The following is a 17,582-nucleotide window of genomic DNA, read 5'->3' as shown; positions in this document are numbered from 1 at the left end:
ATTATCTTTGAGACTACGTTGCAAAGACAGCCTTTGGTATTGCCTTGCAAGTGCATAAAACCAGAAGCAAAGAACCATGGCTGAGACGACGGATGCAAATGTATTGCACGGTATACCTCGGTTTGCATTATTATCATGCCGCATAGATTAATTGGCTTTAAAAACTACCATTGAGCAGTGAAGTACTGGAGGATTTCAGCTGTAAAACAAATGGAGTTTTTCTTATGTGTCACCGTAGGTGGCATCTTTGCTTTTGATCACAAGTTCTGTTTTCACCGAGAACTGGGCAACGCAAGTCACTCTTCGCCAGCTGGCAAATTCGTTAATTTACTTGTTGGGCTTTCATGGCTAATTTATCACCCGATCTGATTATTTTTGTTTTGTTTTATTTTACTTTACTTCTTTACGAAAGATGTCAACCAGCATTGACACTTTTTAGCCTGTCTTGATCGATAGTAATTACTTTTTTGATTTGTTCTGTCTGTCCAGAAAAACCCGGGTTTGAGCCAGATACACCTGACGCGGAAGTCGGACGTACGAAGATACAGAGACCGCTTTGGTTGACTCACAATGGGAACGACAAGTGAGGAGCTGGTGTCCGTGGAGCAGACCTCTTCGTCCTCCTTCAACCCTCTGTGTTTCGAATGCGGCCAACAGCACTGGACACGAGAGAACCACCTGTACAATTACCAGAACGAGGTGGACGACGACCTCGTCTGCCATATCTGCCTCCAGCCTCTGCTGCAGCCACTGGACACCCCCTGTGGACACACGTTCTGCTGCAAGTGCCTCCGAAACTTCTTACAGGAGAAGGATTTCTGTCCGCTGGACCGGAAACGGCTGCACTTCAAGTCGTGTAAGAAGTCTAGTATTCTGGTTCACAAGCTTCTGGACAAGTTGCTAGTGCTGTGTCCGTTTTCTTCAGTGTGCCAAGATGTGATGCAGCGCTGTGATCTGGAGGCACACCTTAAAAACAGGTAAGCGAAAGCCGCGAAGGAAAGAGAAGGAAGTCTAGGTTTTGGCCCCAGGTTGCTCCAACAAAGAGAAACGTCATGAAGAGCACCACGGCATCGGGAAGTACAGGGACAAGTCAAGAGAGGCAATACGTAGGTGGTGTGGGATGGCATTTCATATGCTGGTTTATCAGAGACGTGGATACAAAAACTAGAGGGAGGAAGTGCCTGCTAACGTTTTGCTGGTATAATGTGAGGCTGTTACGTTCACATGGGTAGCAAGATACAGTGACAGACTTTTCCCGAGGCGGTTTGGCAGTTTGTTTCAAAAACCGTGAAGGGAGCTTATTATCCTAAGAAAATAACTCAGAAGAAGGAAAAAATTGTATATGAAGCTGTGCTCACTGCAACACTGTGCAGAGCTCAATGCATCAGAGACTAATTACAGTAGGGAAGGGTTAAAACTATCATAGTGCATCAACTCCATCAACTCCCTGGGATATGATGCAGACAGTAAAAATGCTAATTTTGTTGCAACATGGAAATGACTATGCGTGATTTTATTTGCCCACGTCTTCTAAAGACCTGTTTTCAAGAACTAGACTGACTAAGAACTAGGGGTTAGAAACTTTAAACCATTTAGTGGGGATTTTTGTTCTAATAAAGCTTTTGAAAAGGTTAAGTAGTTTGCTGATTATTTAGTGGGTTTTAGAATTTGGCTTTGATAAAAGACTTGATCTTTAAAATTATTTGTATACCCTGGGGCGCCTGGGTGGCTCGGTCGGTTGAGCGTCCGACTCTTGATTTTGGCTCAGGTCATGATCTCACGGTTCGTGAGTCCAAGCCCTGCGTCGGGCTCTATGATGACAGCTCAGAGCCACGCTTCGGATTCTGTGTCTCCCTCTCTTTCTGCCCCTCCTCTGCTCACGTTGTCTGTCTGCCTGTCTCTCTCTCTCTCCCGCCCTCTCAAAAATAATAAACATTAAAAACAAATCAAAAAAATAAAATTACTTATACCCTTAGGAAGGGTTAAAATACATCTCTTTTGTCTTATGTATGTAGAATCACATACTATGACAGAAATAAATGTACTGATTTATAGGTTTCAGAGTTAAGCTGCTTGGAAAGTATAGAGCTGTGATTGCCGTGGAAAACTTCACAGTACCACACATGAGAGGTTTACAAATAATCGTGCAAGTCTGGTATGGAACAGCTCATCTTTATACTCCCACCTAAAATCAGGACTGGAGATTATCTAATCTAATCCCCTCACTTTATAAATCAGGAAACCAAGTCCCAAAGATTTAGAGCTAGTTAATGGTATGGTAAATTAGCCTAACCTTCTAATATTCTTCTTTCCCACTCCAATACACCATGCTGACTTTACCACAAGTCAGACCAGCTTCTCTACCACCACGTGGTAGTAAAAGCCTCCTATAGACATGAGTATATGTGGTCATTCTGCTCGTACACATCGGTGTCGTAAAATGAGGGCACTCATTAGAAATAGTTAAGATATATGAGAAAGAACAAAATGCTGTTGGGACCCCATCAAAATAGAAAGCTTCTGCACAGTGAAGGAAAACAGTCAGCAAAACTAAAAGGCAACCTATGGAATGGGAGAAGATATTTGCAAACGACATATCAGATAAAGGGTTGGTATCCAAAACCTATAGAGAACTTACCAAACTCAACAACCCCAAAAAACAAATAATCCAGTGAAGAAATGGGCAAAAGACATGAATAGACACTTTGCCAAAGAAGACATCGAGATGGCCAGTCAACACATGAAAAAATGCTCAACATCACTCATCATCCAGGAAATACAAATCAAAACCACCATGAGATTCCACCTCACACCTGTCAGAATGGCTAACATTAACAACTCAGGAAACAGCAGATATTGGTGAGGATGTGGAAAAAGGGGAACTCTTTTGCACTGTTGGTGGGAATGCCAGCTGGTGAGCCACCAGGGGAAAACAGTATGGAAAACATACTGGAAAACAGTATGGAGGTTTCTGAAAAAACTAACAATAGAACTATCCTTTGACCCAGCAATTGCACTACTAGGCATTTATCCACGGGATACAGGTGTGCTGTTTCGAAGGGACACATGCACCCCCATGTTTATAGCAGCACTATCGACAATAGCCAAAGTATGGAAAGAGCCCAGACGTCCATCGAGGGATGAATGGATAAAGAAGATGTGGTATATATATACAATGGAGTATTAGTTGGCAATCAAAAAGAATGAAATCTTGCCATTTGCAACTATGTGGATGGAACTGGAGGGTATTATGCTAAGTGAAATTAGTCAGAAAAAGACAAAAATCATATGACTTCACTCATATGAGGACTTTAAGAGACAAAACAGATGAACGTAAGGGAAGGGAAACAAACATAATATAAAAACAGGCAGAGGGACAAAACAGAAGAGACTCATAAATACGGAGAACAAACTGAGGGTTGCCGGCGGGGTTGTGGGAGGGGGGATGGGCTAAAGGGTAAGGGGCACTAAGGCATCTACTGAAATCATTGTTGCATCATGTGCTGACTAACTGGGACGTAAATTTGGACAATAAATAAAATTAAAAATTTTTAAAAAAGAAAGAACTAGATGTTACTAAAATGTCCAAAACATGAAGATTTACAGAAAAATTGTTCACATCGAAGCTGTATTGTCTAGGAAGAGGCAAGAAAAAGTGGGGGGCGGGGGTGGATACAGAGACTTTCGAAGGTGCAGGTGGCCTTAGGGTTCTGTGTGTCCTCCGCCCCCAGCAGGGGTAGAATCGGAGCACAGCAGCAGAGCCCCTGTGCAAATCGACGCCAAACTTTTGAATATGGGATTCTGGGTTGGGTGTGCTTACGGCTGAGGTTGAGGAATATTTTAGGCTTATCGTATTTCTCTCAGTTGGATTACTGTTTTTAGGGTAACAGGTTTGTCTTGAGGCTCTTGTGGACATCACTTACAGGATGTTAGAAGAACTGAACAAAGTCTCAGTTCGATACTAATTATTTTGAGAGCAATGAGGTAGACATTGCACAAATTTTTAGGAACATTCACTTAACGAAAATGCCCACAAGAATTTGGTATGTAGTCGAAGTATCATTAGTATTTTGGATCAAGCAGTTTATGGGAATTGCAAATTGTCCTTTCGTTTGTGAGCTGATAAAGGCTAAGCAGTTACGTCCGGTTGAAAGTTCCATTTTCCAAGTAAGCTTGTTAATATTTGAGCTACACATTTAATCATTTCCAAAGCATCTTAGGCCTGTGTAGTGAACGATACACTGGAAAAGGTGAATGATTTGCTTGACATAAACAGCTAAGAGTGACTACTGATTATCAAAAATAAAAAGATAAAGTATAAAATATAATTTTTTTAACTTTATTTTCTTAAATTTTTTTTTATTTTTTTAACGTTTATTTTTGAGGCAGAGAGAGACAGAGCATGAACGGGAGAGGGTCAGAGAGAGGGAGACACAGAATCTGAAACAGGCTCCAGGCTCTGAGCTGTCAGCACAGAGCACGATGTGGGGCTCAAACTCACGGACCACGAGATCATGACCTGAGCCCGTCGGATGCTTAACCAACTGAGCCACCCAGGCGCCCCTTAAACTTTATTTTTTGAAAGAGAGAGAGAGAGAGAGCCAGCTAGGTAGGGGCAGAGAGAGAGGGAGAGAGAGAGAATCCTAAGCAGGCTCCAAACTGTCAGCACAGAACCTGATGTGGGAATTGATCTCATGAACCGTGAGATCATGACCTGAGCCAAGATCAAGAGTCAGACGCTTAACCAACTGAGCCACCCAGGTGCCCCTAAAATATACTTTTTTTTATTGTTTGTTTATTTTGAGAGAGAGAGGGAGAGAATGCAAGCAGGGGACAGACAGAGAGAGGGGGGAGACAGGGAATCTGAAGCAGGCTCTGTGACAGCAGCACAGAGCCCTACGCAGGGCTCAAACTCTCAAACCATGAGATGGTGACCTGAGCTGAAGTCAGATGCTTAACCTATTGAGCTACCCAGATGCCCCTAAAATATAATTTTTATACCCCATTTGAACAGATATATGTTGAACAGCCCTACCTTCTTCTAATTTCTCAATGAAAAATGTTGATGTTAAGTAGTCTCTGCAAGCTGATAGCAAGTTAGAATCTAATGCTAGGTTGTAAATTCTTTGAAGCACAGCCCCAGGTCTTTCCTGGTCTTTGCATTCCCTTGCCCCAAACTGACCCTCAAGCTAATGTTTTTCCAATGAAATTGTTAATCTGTTTTCTGAGTACCCATTGCTGAGAAACTAACCCGCCCCAAATATAATGACATAAGCATTTGATTCTGCTCGTGGATTCTGTGGGTCAGGGATTCAGACAGAGCACAGCAGGGTGACTTCTCCCTGTTATGTGACATCCGGGCCGCAGCAGAGAAGAGCTGAAAGCCAGGACTGTAGCATCTGGAACTGGAGATCTTCATTCACGTGTCTGGGATGCTGACGGAGGTAACTGTGGAGACACAGGCTCAGCGAGGCGAGCCTACAGGTGGCCTCTCCAGCCTGCTGGCCTCCAGGATTGAAAGTTCTTACGTGGCACTCAGTGTTCCAGTGAGTAAGGCAGAAGAAGCTGCATGGCCGTGTAGGAACCAGCCTTGACGTCACGTAGCGTCCCTTTTGCTGTCACTCTGTTTGAAGCAGTCTACCCTGGGCTTCACTTCAGACATTTGCAGCTGTGTTTTAAAACCCACACAGACAGGCAAACGAGTGATACATTGAGTCACAGAGTGTGATTATTCTGACTGTGGCATCTCTGCACACAGTCTCGCTCATTTGATAGCAATTGACAAGTTTCATTAAAATTCAGCATTTCAGCATCAGCAACAGTGATCCATTGTATAAAAGCTACATGACTATCATATGTCTTTGTAAGCTTTTTAGGATTTGGAAATCTCTCGTTTTTTTTAATTTATTTTTGAGAGAGAGAGAGAGAGAGAGAGAGAGAGAGAGAGAGAGAGAGAATCCCAAGCAAGCTCTGAGCTGTCAGCACAGAGCCTGATGTGGGGCTCAAGCTCACAAACCATGAGATCATGACCTGAGCCGAAACCAAGAGTCAGACACTTAACCAGCTGAGCCACCCAGGATTTGGAAATCTCTTAATTATTAATAGAAATATGGCATTCGGAGTAGTTTGCATAAATCTGGTAATTTTGAGTTTAAAATTAACTTCCCTGTTGGAATAAAATTCTGCTCTTAAGAAATCTACCTCAATTTGAGAACAGCTGATATTTTCTTCTATCGCTAAAAGTAGATATTTATGAAAGGTGAATTTGTTCTTTACTAAAATTACTAGTTATTAAGTGATTATATATTAGTAAAACAATGAAGAATTTCTAAAGACATGGGAAAGTGCTCATCTTTGAATGGAAAAATAAAGCTCTTAAGAAATATTCTCCATTAAGTATATAACATTTTTGTAATTACTTTGTGCAATTCTGCCCACCGATATCAACTATAAAACCTTACCTCTCTCCTTCTCTACCCCTCTTCCCCGCCTCACCCCCAATAATTTAGCATTATACCTGATGGTAATTGTACATGTCAATTTTTTGTTGTTGTTAAATTGAGCATTTGTGTCCTCGTTTGTGGCAAAGTTCCAAACCCTTGTTTCCTCTTAAAGCTTATAGTTTAATATTACTGTAAAAGGTTAGTAGAATCGAGAGAAAACGTTTAGAGGTACCTTTAGAGGTACAGGTAGGTTGAGGCCTTTAGAGGTACAGGTGGGTTGAGGCCAGGTTGCTCTGTTAAGTTCACAGTTTAACTTAGAGGGAAGTTCCTGTTCGGCAGACTCTTCACCGGCATTCTTCTCTTATGTGTAATATAAAAAGCGGATGCATATTTGCAAATCATATAGCTGATGAGAGTATCCAGAATAAAGAATTTTTACAACTCAACAAAAAGGCAAGGAATCCACAGTTTTAAATGGGCAAAGAATTTGAACAGATATTTTTCCACAGAAGATTATTTAAATGGCTAGTAAGCACATGAATAAATGCTCAACATCATTGGTCCATTCCTATAATGGGTTGTTTGTCTTTTTGTAAGTTGTAAGCATATATATATATACAGTGTGTATACACACGCACACATATGTACATATGTTTGTGTATATATATGTATGTATTTATATTCTGTATATAAATACATATTCTGTATACTAGACCATTATCAAATATACGATTTGCAAATGTTTTCTTTTGTTCTGTTGGGTGTCCCTTCACTTTCCTGTGCCCTTTGAAGGACAAACAGGTTTAATCTTTTTTTTTTTTAAACGTTTATTTATTTTTGAGACCGAGAGAGACAGAGCATGAACGGGGGAGGGGCAGAGAGAGAGGGAGACACAGAATTGGAAGCAGGCTCCAGACTCTGAGCCATCAGCCCAGAGCCCGACGCGGGGCTCGAACTCACGGACCGTGAGATCGTGACCTGAGCTGAAGTCAGACGCTTAACCGACTAAGCCACCCAGGCGCCCCCAAACAGGTTTAATCTTTATGAAGTCCAGTTTTTCTGTGTTTTCTTTATTTGCTTATGCTTTTGGTGTCATAGCCAGGAAATCACTCCCTAATGCAGGGTCACAAAGATTTACACCTGTTGTCTTCTAAGACTTTTATGATAGTCTTTGATCCATTTTTAATTAATTGTGATTGGAGAACATGATGTGTCTACTTCAATCCTTATTTAAATTATATTGAGGCTTTTTTCTTTTTGCAAGATTCATTTAATCATGAAACAGACAGATGGATGCATCAGTGTCAAGGAAAAGAGCGTATCAAAACCTTTTCACTTTCATTAAAGGTTTTGACAATGAGAGCTTTATAAAATGTCACTAAAGTCTATTTGCTATACAAAAAACATCTACTTCTAAGTAGGAGACCTATGCCATTTAGAGCAACCATTTTAATGTGTAGAATAGTTCTGAATTCTTTCTGTAAAAATATTTGGCTAAACGATGAAACATCTTTGGAACAAAATTGACAGTGTAACTTAAGTAAGATTTCAGAAATGTCTCCTGGAAAAACTGGGAATATTTCCTTTTGCCAGGCAAACTCTGAACAGTTTAGGTGGTAAGGGGCCATAAATCAGACAAAGCTAAAAAGGAACATCGTGTTACTAGAAAAAACGGCCTGTAATGTAGATGTCCTCCATGTCCAACTGACAGCCACTTAATGGCGATGACTTATTATATGTAAGAAAAACAGAACATGTTCTTCAGCAGGAAATGACATTACAGATAGTTCTTGAAAATAAACCTCTTAGCAAAGCCCTAAATAGCTTCAAAGAGCATCAGCACAGAATGGGTGAAGATAATTTATATGATGTTAAAGGATTCCTTTATATATTCTAATACCTTCCTTTTTAAAAAACATTTTTTTAACATGTATTCAATTTTGAGAGACAGAGACAGAGCATGAATGGGGGAGGCTCCAGGCTCCGAGTTGTCGGCACAGAGCCTGACGTAGGGCTCGAACTCAGGAACCATGAAACCATGAGATCATGACCTGAGCTGAAGTCGGGACACTTAACCGACTGAGCCACCCAGGCGCCCCTAGTACCTTCCTTAAATAGAAACACGCATCACACATAAACACTTTAAACACTGATTCTCTTAATCAAACGTTCCTTTACGACCACACTTGGCTACGAGCGCCATTTGGGTGCAGAGGTTTAACTCCCGCTGCTCTGGACAAGCCAAGATGGGGACTGATTTGGACGCTTAGCGGACACTCGTGCCCCTGGGCCCCTGCTGCTGCTACTCCGTCTGCCCACCGCTGGTGGGACCCACCTAGGTTTTTCGCTTCCAGTTGACGGGCTGCGTATTTGTTATGTTTTCCTGGCGGCCTCCAGAGCGTTGCACTTGGATTTAGGTTTCTTCTCCTTTTTTTTTTTTTTTTTTTTATTTCTTGAACTTTACCTTTCCCATCGGGAAATCTCCGTCCTACCCTCCCTGTCCCTGCAATCAGAATCGTCCTCAGACTCCCTTGTCCAGTCCAGAGTCCTTAGCGCTGCCCCCATCACTGCGTACCCTTGTCTCTTGTGCCACAACTTCCCACGCTACTCTTCTTCTCCCCGGAACACCCAAAAATCCTCTCCCTCGGTCGTCTTTCCCAGATCTGAATCATCACCGGCTACACGGCATTTGGAGATACGGGGAGACTTAGCCCCGGTTTCCGTTTCGCTGTTGCCACGTTTTTCTCTGCCTTTATCTTCTTTAAAACTTTTTTTTTTTTTAACGTTTATTTATTTTTTTGAGACAGCATGAACGGGGGAGGGTCAGTGAGAGGGAGACACAGAATCTGAAACAGGCTCCAGGCTCTGAGCTGTCAGCACAGAGCCCGACGCGGGGCTCGAACTCACGGACCGTGAGATCATGACCTGAGCTGAAGTCGGCCGCTTAACTGACTGAGCCACCCAGGCGCCCCTCCCTGCCTTTATCTTGAGCCGCCTCCATATCAACTGTTAGAGTTCCTTTACCGACAGGGCCAGTGTGGCTCCCAGTCTCTCCGGCAGAGCGCGTCGTCTAAAGCCAGCCTTTTGCGGGGGTTTCCTCTTGTGGTGGGTGTCTTCTTTCAGGAGCCCCTTTCTGGAGGTTTTGGTGTTTCTAGTTTTGACTCCTTTGGTGGTGTTCTGGGCTTCTTACCCAAAGGTGCAGTTGTAAAAACAAGATCGGTCACTGCAGTCAGAGTCCTCATACTGTGAGTCGTTGACTGGTTTCTTAGGCCTCACAGACCACACCAGGGCCCCTTTCAAGGCTGAAAAGTTTGCAGCCTTGAAGTTCTTGCCGGGGACAGTGTGCTGTCAATTCCCGCCCCAACCCAGACGCCAGGAGCTCTCTGCCCCATGCCATCAGCCCTCCAGTGAGGAGCACAGGTTTTGAATGGTCTCTCCCTCTCCTCTTCCCCCCCCCCCCCCCCCCCCCCGCAAGCCCTGTGAATGTTAGCCCTCTTAGCCAGTTACTGACCGATTGGGATGTGGGTAGACCTGTCCTTACCTCTTGAACACTTTCAGTTTTCCTTATTTAAATTTATTCTTGCATAAGATAAGAGAGGCTTTAGAGTTACTTGATGTGTAGGATTTTATAACCGTCAGCTAGGCTCTTTCCCAGCCATGCAACCTTCTGCTTATGCTTCCTTCCCGCTTCCTGTGCCTCGTCCATTTCCCCCATTGAAAAGCAGCTGTCGCCCATGTAGATTGCAATGCGTGATTTATATTCGGGCAATTCAATCTTTACCTACATTTTTAGTCTCAAGTGTGTTTTACGGTCTCAGTTTTTTTTTTTTTTTTTATTGAATGAAATATTTTTAAAAGGCATTTCTCATTAAACTTGCTTACTTGACAACAGTCCTTTTTCTCAGTGATAGAGTTTTCCAAACGTTTCATCAGGCCCTTGCAGGATCGTTTTCTGGAGTGCTGCACAACAACGCAGAAGGGAAAATCAGTTGTCCCCTTCCTTAACAAAGGTGAAGAGAATCGCTCCTCGGCCTTTTGGCTAAGGTCAAGGGCAGTATCTGTTCTTATCAGTTTAACACAGGTGAGGAGAAAGCACGTAATGAAAGGTGAAGGAAGAAACTCTGTAAAGGTCCTTTTCAAGAACTTGGAAACCTACGACTTCTCTTTCATGTGTGAGGAGAAATGTATTGCTTTTACAGTTAAGAGGTAGCTTTCAGTTTTAGTTGAATTTAACCCAGTATTTGAGTTTTGTTGAAATTTTAGGTTTTTAAAAATACCGTCACTGAACGAAGTCTGTCGCCCTCGTCGTAAGACCACCAGCCACCGCGTGCGCCACATGCAGCCTCAGCGGTGTCCGTGGAGCCGTGTTAGGGGCCAGGGGCATGTGTCTGGCTCTCCATCCTCTTTTCTCCTGCTCTTCCAGACTGGCCATTATTAGTCACTTTGTCCGGTCAGGATGTCAGATGCCCAAGAACTGGCGTTCTGATGTCCGTATCTAGAGACCATATTTCAGTGTTTAAACAAGCATCGGGCTGCCCTCTTTGTTTGCTTCCCTAAGCAAAAACAAGGAAGACAGCCGTTCTCATTTCTTGGTGCCTGTGCAAGTTTCCCAAGCGCTTGGCGTCTACTCTTCAGCCCACTTAGGATATCTGTGATGCCACTATCGTCGTTCTAAGTTTAAGAGCCAGACGTGTTTTCCTCTCCTTCCGTGTCTGTCAAAAGTTGTCGGGCCTTTGCCAGTAAGTGAGGGTGTGACCTTGGCCGTGACGGTGGAGAGGCGGAGTGCCTCTCAGGGTCCCCGTCGGGGTGCCAGGGCACATTGCGGAAGAGGATTGCTGTTTCTGCCCTGTGGTTAGGCCATTTAAGCTGCGGGAAAGGGTCCTGTGATCAGAGTTGCAGAATAATATTTGCAGCTTAGTGCCAACCATACTGGGGTATGTATTTCTGGTACCCGTGTATATCTGAATGCAGTCTCTTTACTGAAGTGTTCTTTTGAGATACACACGAAACCGGGGTTTGTGGCAATGCCTTCTTTTAAATTTGCTGTGTGGAGCGGTAAGGACTTCGTCTGCACAGAGATTAACACCAGAATCACATACCGCCTGCCGATGACGTCGAAGTAAGTTTTGCAGAGAAGCCATCGCTCTTCTGTTGCTGTGGCGCCAGCTGTGGATCACTTTTGTCCTTTCGAATCGTCTGGGAACCGCCTGTTGCTCTCTTTCTAGATGTCCTGGAGCTGCTCATCGGAGACTTGCCCTAGAGAGGAGGAAAACTGGTAGAACTCAGACAGAGACTGAGAGTGAGAACGGACCCACTACAATAGGCCCTCCAGGTACTTTATCCCCCGAGGCGGACTGCTCAGGGTCGGGCCCGGCGCCTACCGAACGGAACTGGATGCCGGCGTCCCTTCCCTCGTGGACCGAGGAGCCTGGCCTGGACAACCCCGCCTTCGAGGAGAATGCGGCTGCTGACAGTATGTGCCGTTCAACTTCCTTCCGTTTTTCACATCTTTTCAAATCAGACCTTTCCTTCCTTCCCACTCCTCGCTATTTACGTTCCCGACATGTGTTGTTTTTCCTCTTCAAAAAGTAATTTTATTAAGACATGATTCACATACCACATATTCACGCTTTAAGTGTACAATTCCGACAGTTTGCGGGTGAGAAACGGAACATGAATCTCACCCCGGGGACGCTTGTCCTTCCCCGCGCCTCTTCTGTTGTAGCCCACGGTCTCCCTCATCGTTAACATGCTCCTTACTGTTTGTGTGTTTCAAAGCCTGTCGCTTCTTGACTAAGAAATCCACAGCATCAAGAACGACAGAAATGACACCTCAACTTAAGTGCTTATTCTGTGCCAAGCACTTCACATAGATTAACCAATTAACTATACCATTATTCCAAGATTTTTTTTTTCTTTTAATGGTGAGGAAGGAGCCTGAGTCTTGAGAGATTAATTGGTCAAAGTCGGACAGCCACAAAATGGCCAGGGACACATCTGCCTCCAAGGCCGTGCTTCTTACTATTGCTGTCCTCGGGTCGCAGCCCCTGATCTGTCTTGATGGCCCACCAGGAAATAGAAAGCCTGCAGTCCAAGATCTTGGGCGTATCTTGATGGTTGGCCCTATGCCTTTACGTCTAAATATGATTTTCTCTTAGGAAAATTCTAAATTTTGCTACTAATTCAAATTTTCCCTTCCATGGTTATAACACATTTTTCATCTCCTAACGCTCAATTCAAGACCCTCCTGTTCTTAGAGGTTGATGTAATTGTTTTTTTTTGTTGTTGTTGTTGTTTTTTAACGTACTGCCTTGCATTGTTTATAGTTGTTTCATGGTTCAAACTTCCTCTGATCAGGACAAGACGACATTGTCTGTATATGTCTTTATCAGATCACTGTGTCATCCCTAGTAATCTGATTCATAGCAGTTATTTATTGATTATTTACTGATCACCTTTCCAAGAGAAAGTGTTTTGATCCTCTTAACGTGTAGACGTTTTCTGTCATTCTTTTTCTTATCCAGTAATACTGCCTCGCCATTAATCATCTATTAACATAAGGTGATCGATCACTTATGATAGATGATAACTTACTTACCTGAAGAGAATCAAAATATAAAACGTTTTTCTTTCCATCTATTTTTCTCTTTCTCGTTTTTAACCTGGCAGCTTTACAACAACCACTTAGTTTACCGGAAGGCGAAATTACCACGATTGAAATTCACCGATCTCATCCTTATATTCAGTTAGGAATGAGCATTGTGGGTGGCAATGAAACCCCGCTGATTAACATTGTCATCCAGGAAGTCTACCGGGACGGGATAATCGCCAGAGACGGGAGACTCCTTGCTGGAGACCAGATTCTTCAGGTATCAATTTTAATTATTTTGTGAACCTGCATCGCTTCGCTCTTATTCATAAATTTCAAGCTTAGAAAACTGACACTGTGGAGCCTGAAATCTACAAAGGTAAGTTTCACTGCTCTTATATGCACAACAGACCGGAATTTATCTGTAATTTTTCCTATTTCCCCGCACGCGTGGAACGTATTTTTTTTTTTTTCTCCCTACCTTAAATTCGATCCCGCGAGTGACTCCGTGCCTGTCCTCTGTGGGCCAGCTGGGTTCTTCCTGGCTCGGACTCCATGCTTGGCTATCTCAGGGCCACCCTCACTGCTGAAATTCTCTTGTCCCATTGGCTTTATCCCTAGTCCATTATACCGTCCATCAGTTACCTTCCTTGTCTGATTTATCCTTCTCTACGCTGATTACTGTGATCTAGAAAAGACAGACCGTGCGGCACTAGCTGCTTAGAATTTATACCGTGGACTCAAGATAGAATTCAGAAAGGGCGGTCTCTTGTTGGCTTCCAAATGCGCTCTCCTCAACAAACAGCCTGACTCCGCACTAGGCCTCGATGCTCGCTTCTCTGCTCTTCTCTTTGAGGAGAAATAGCTACTCCCGCAGAAGATCTGGCTTGGGACGAGACGTTCTTGTAGTAGAGGGTTTGTTGACACTGAGGGTGTGGAGATGGTCAGAATCCTACTGCACAGGACTGGAGCTTCTGTGAACATTGGCCTGGATGTATGACCCATACAAGTGTCCATGATACTTGAAGCTAAAAGAATGGATATATAGGAGAGAGAAGAAGTAGTCATGAATGAGAAAAGGTGCCTCTTGGGAACCCAAGCTCAAGGACTTTTGCCTCCTTAGTGTCACCGTTCAGTCCTTCACCGTGGTCTGTGGGTCTCCACCCCTCACTTCCATTTTCCCTGCTACCTCTCCGGTCTGTCCCCTCAGTGCTTCTCATCTACTCTAGTGGAATCAACACCCCGGCCTCCCCACTGCCTGCTCTGAAATCTGGCACGACCCCAGACCTCTTTTTACTTTAAGCGCTGACATTTCCTTGCGTCTCTCTTCACCACTTAACACATAACCAATCACAGAAAATTATTTCAGCGTACTGTCTTTCTCTGGTGACTGCAGCCACCTTGATTGTACACATGGTACAGATCTGTGGTTATGTACCCATAATGCTGTGCATGTAATAAGGGCCCAGGAGGGGCGCCTGGGTGGCTCAGTCGGTTTTGCGTCCGGCTTCGGCTCGGGTCATGATCTCACAGTTTGTGAGTTCGAGCCCCGCGTTGGGCTCTGTGCTGACAGCTCAGAGCCTGGAGCCTGTTTCAGATTCTGTGTCTCCCTCTCTCCCTGCTCCTCCCCTGCTCGTGCTCGCTCTCTCTCTCTCTCTCTCTCTCTTTCTCAAAAATAAATAAACATTAAAAAAAATATATATATATAAATAAAAAATAAGTGCCCAGGAAATGCTTGCTGAATCAATAAAAGTGTGGATTTAGATATAATATCCTATCAGGAATAGCTGTCTGCTTTATTAAAGCAAAACTTAGAAAGGCTAGGATTTTTAGCTCTTGAAAAGAAACGTCCAGATGGGGAAAAAGACAAAATGGGCTCCCAGAGCAGCGAGGATTAACCTTTCCTGGGGGTTCCTGGCTTCGGTTTCCACTCCCGTCTGGATGCTGCGTCTTACAATATATCATTGACACTTTACCATTCGGGCCCCACACCCCTCCTTCTTCGCCGTTCGCCTGGCTGACACAGACTGAACTTCTCGCGTTTTGTTTTTTACCAAATCCTAAGAGGGAATAGGGGAATGCAGGAAGCATAACTAATCCAGCTCATGTCAAATCCATTTTCTGATCCTGCCATAGCCAGCTACTTACTGTCTTACTGTATTTGCTGTCATTTTATGATGTCAGTGCTCTGGTGGCATGAGGTTGGCACAGCTCTGTGGACACCTTACCTGCCTTCCTTCCTTCCCAGCTCCTGGTCCGCTGCTCCACGGAGGAAATCTTGTGGCCGATTCCCCAGGTGCATCGCCCCTGGCATTCTGATACCTTGGCGGTCAAGACCAGGAGAGCCAGACTGCCCTTTCCTGCAGCTTACATAGTGTTCTTTCTTTTTCCCCTCTTCTGGCCTTTCTAGCTATAATTAAGTGTACATGTATTTTTGTATGTTGTTCTTTGCTGCCAGCAATGTGCCGGTATTAACCTTTTTATACATTTCTCATTTTTTCTCTATATTTTAAAGGTAAAAACAAATGCTTTGTTCGTATTTGCATTTCTTGGAATGTAATTGAGGTTAAATAGCTTTCAGGTTTTGCTCGCTAATATATTTCATCTGTAAGGCTTTTTACCGTTCTGCTCTGGAGATTCGTTTAATAACACAACCGAGTCTGTATACCTCAAATAACAATCTAATTCTCTGAAATTATTGGCTGTAATTTTGGGAAGTAACTCAAGGCTGTAAATCCACATTGTAGACATTCCAGTGCGTTATTGTTGTTTATGGAGGCATACGTACTAACAACTCTAATAATGGCAATCTTAAACCCAGTTTAGTGATTTCAAATTGATACACGTATGTAAGCGATGAAGCACGGGAATCTTCCCCCAAAACCAAGAGCACACTGTATGCGCTGTATGTTAGCCAATTTGACAGTAAATTATATTTAAAAGAAAGAAAGAAAGAAAGAGAAAGAAAGAAGAAAGAGAGAGAGAGAAAGAGAAAGAAAGAAAGAAAGAAAGAAAGAAAGAAAGAAAGAAAGAAAGAAAAGAAAAGAAAAGAAAAGAAAAGAAAAGAAAAGAAAAGAAAAGAAAAGAAAAGAAAAGAAAAGAAAAGAAAGGAAAGAAATGAAAAGCATGAGCAAATAACCTGATTAGTGAATTCACAAAGAGTCTCTTCTGCTGTGGGCCCTGACTTCTCATTGGCCTTTAACTGGCTTGTCAGACTCACTGAGTAAAACCACACCACCTGCCCAAATATGGAGAAGTATTTATGATCGTTCAAAAGTGAACACTTGGAAAGAAGGCTACTTGGTATTTTTTTTTACTACCTGGTCGTCTTACACTTTGTACAAGCTGCATAAATAGTACAGTATGAGCCAATTTGAAAATACCTTAGAATCTATACAATGGTCTGTTTCCAGACCAAAGAGCTAGCTGGCCTACGCTTTTAGTTCCACAAACCATATGCAGTAACAGTGTGTGGCTTTGGTTTTCCAGCACACGCGTGCACACACACACACACACACACACACACATGCACACACGTTATTCTCTTAAATAGCTTCTTTGAAAAGAAGAACCATATACCCTTAGGGCCATTTGCTGTGCAGAATTTTGAGCAGTTTGGAGAAAAAATACTGTTATAAATGATATCAATATCACTATTAAAAATAATATATATTTTAGAACATTATTAAGAGTAGGTGTTTTCAGTATGATCTGAATTGTCAGCAATTTATTCACTTCTGGTTTTGAAGAAAAATGATTATAGTCATGTGTTGACCACATTGTTACAAACTACATTTGACTAGCAAATCCACTTCAGGCTGGCTTTTTAGAAGCTGCCTTGAAGTTCTGTTCTTGACCCTCTATTATTCAACCTTTTAATCAAGGCTTTGCATGGCTACCAAATGCACAAATGTTGCAAACTTGGGAGAATAGCAAGTCTGTGTGACATGTATGATCTTTAATGCCTGCATTTTAAAACGTATCAGTAGGCCCAAATCAACAAAATTCAAGTTACTAGTGCTCAAAACTATAAACCCTAGGTGGATAGGAGCGGGGAGGGCCTTTTGTGACATAGATTCATGTGGAAAAGATTGAAGGGTTTGGGTGATCACAAACACCTAACCCGGAGCCTGCCACATGACCGAGGCTCATAGGTGTTGATTTCCCCCTCGTGGTTGTTTCAGACAGATGAAGAGAGGAATTCTGACTGTGATAAGTGTCAAGAATGGTGCCAACCCCTTCTTCTGACAATATTGTGGTGAATAATTGAAGCTGAGTATATTTTCTCTGTAAGGCTACATGTCCAATGACTCACTATCCTCATTTCAAGATTAAAGTTTAATAAATGTTCTGTGAGTACTGAGTTATGCTTGTTGTATTAGATGTTACACTTGCGGGCTAAGCTAAAGACTTAGAGCGAAACTATAATTGACCTGCTCTTCCTTAAAATAGAAATCACTGGGGCCCTGGGTGGCTCAGTCGGTTGAGCGTCCAACTCCAGCTCAGGTCATGATCTCACAGCTTGTGAGTTTGAGCCCTGCGTCGGGCTC

At 43.1% G+C, this 17,582-nt stretch overlaps 1 protein-coding gene and 1 pseudogene across 6 annotated transcripts in view; both read left to right on the top strand.

Moving 5' to 3' along the window:
* Positions 1-17,582, top strand: part of LNX2 (ligand of numb-protein X 2) — an 80,006-nt gene that overhangs the window by 42,813 nt on the left and 19,611 nt on the right. For all 6 annotated transcript variants that reach the window (XM_027064604.2, XM_053211292.1, XM_027064605.2 and 3 more), the window contains exons 2-4: positions 490-977; positions 11,669-11,916; positions 13,113-13,312. In XM_027064604.2, coding sequence (XP_026920405.1) covers positions 571-977; positions 11,669-11,916; positions 13,113-13,312 — 855 coding nt within the window. In that variant the 5' untranslated portion in view covers positions 490-570. The remainder of the gene's footprint in view (positions 1-489; positions 978-11,668; positions 11,917-13,112; positions 13,313-17,582) is intronic.
* LOC113601171 (uncharacterized) lies at positions 10,463-10,676 on the top strand (annotated as a pseudogene).

The sequence above is a fragment of the Acinonyx jubatus genome, chromosome A1 (genome assembly GCF_027475565.1).
Source record: "Acinonyx jubatus isolate Ajub_Pintada_27869175 chromosome A1, VMU_Ajub_asm_v1.0, whole genome shotgun sequence".
Taxonomy (NCBI): Eukaryota; Metazoa; Chordata; class Mammalia; order Carnivora; family Felidae; genus Acinonyx; species Acinonyx jubatus.
The sequence above is the reverse complement of the archived record's forward strand: the minus strand, read 5'-3'. Positions and strand labels throughout refer to the sequence as shown.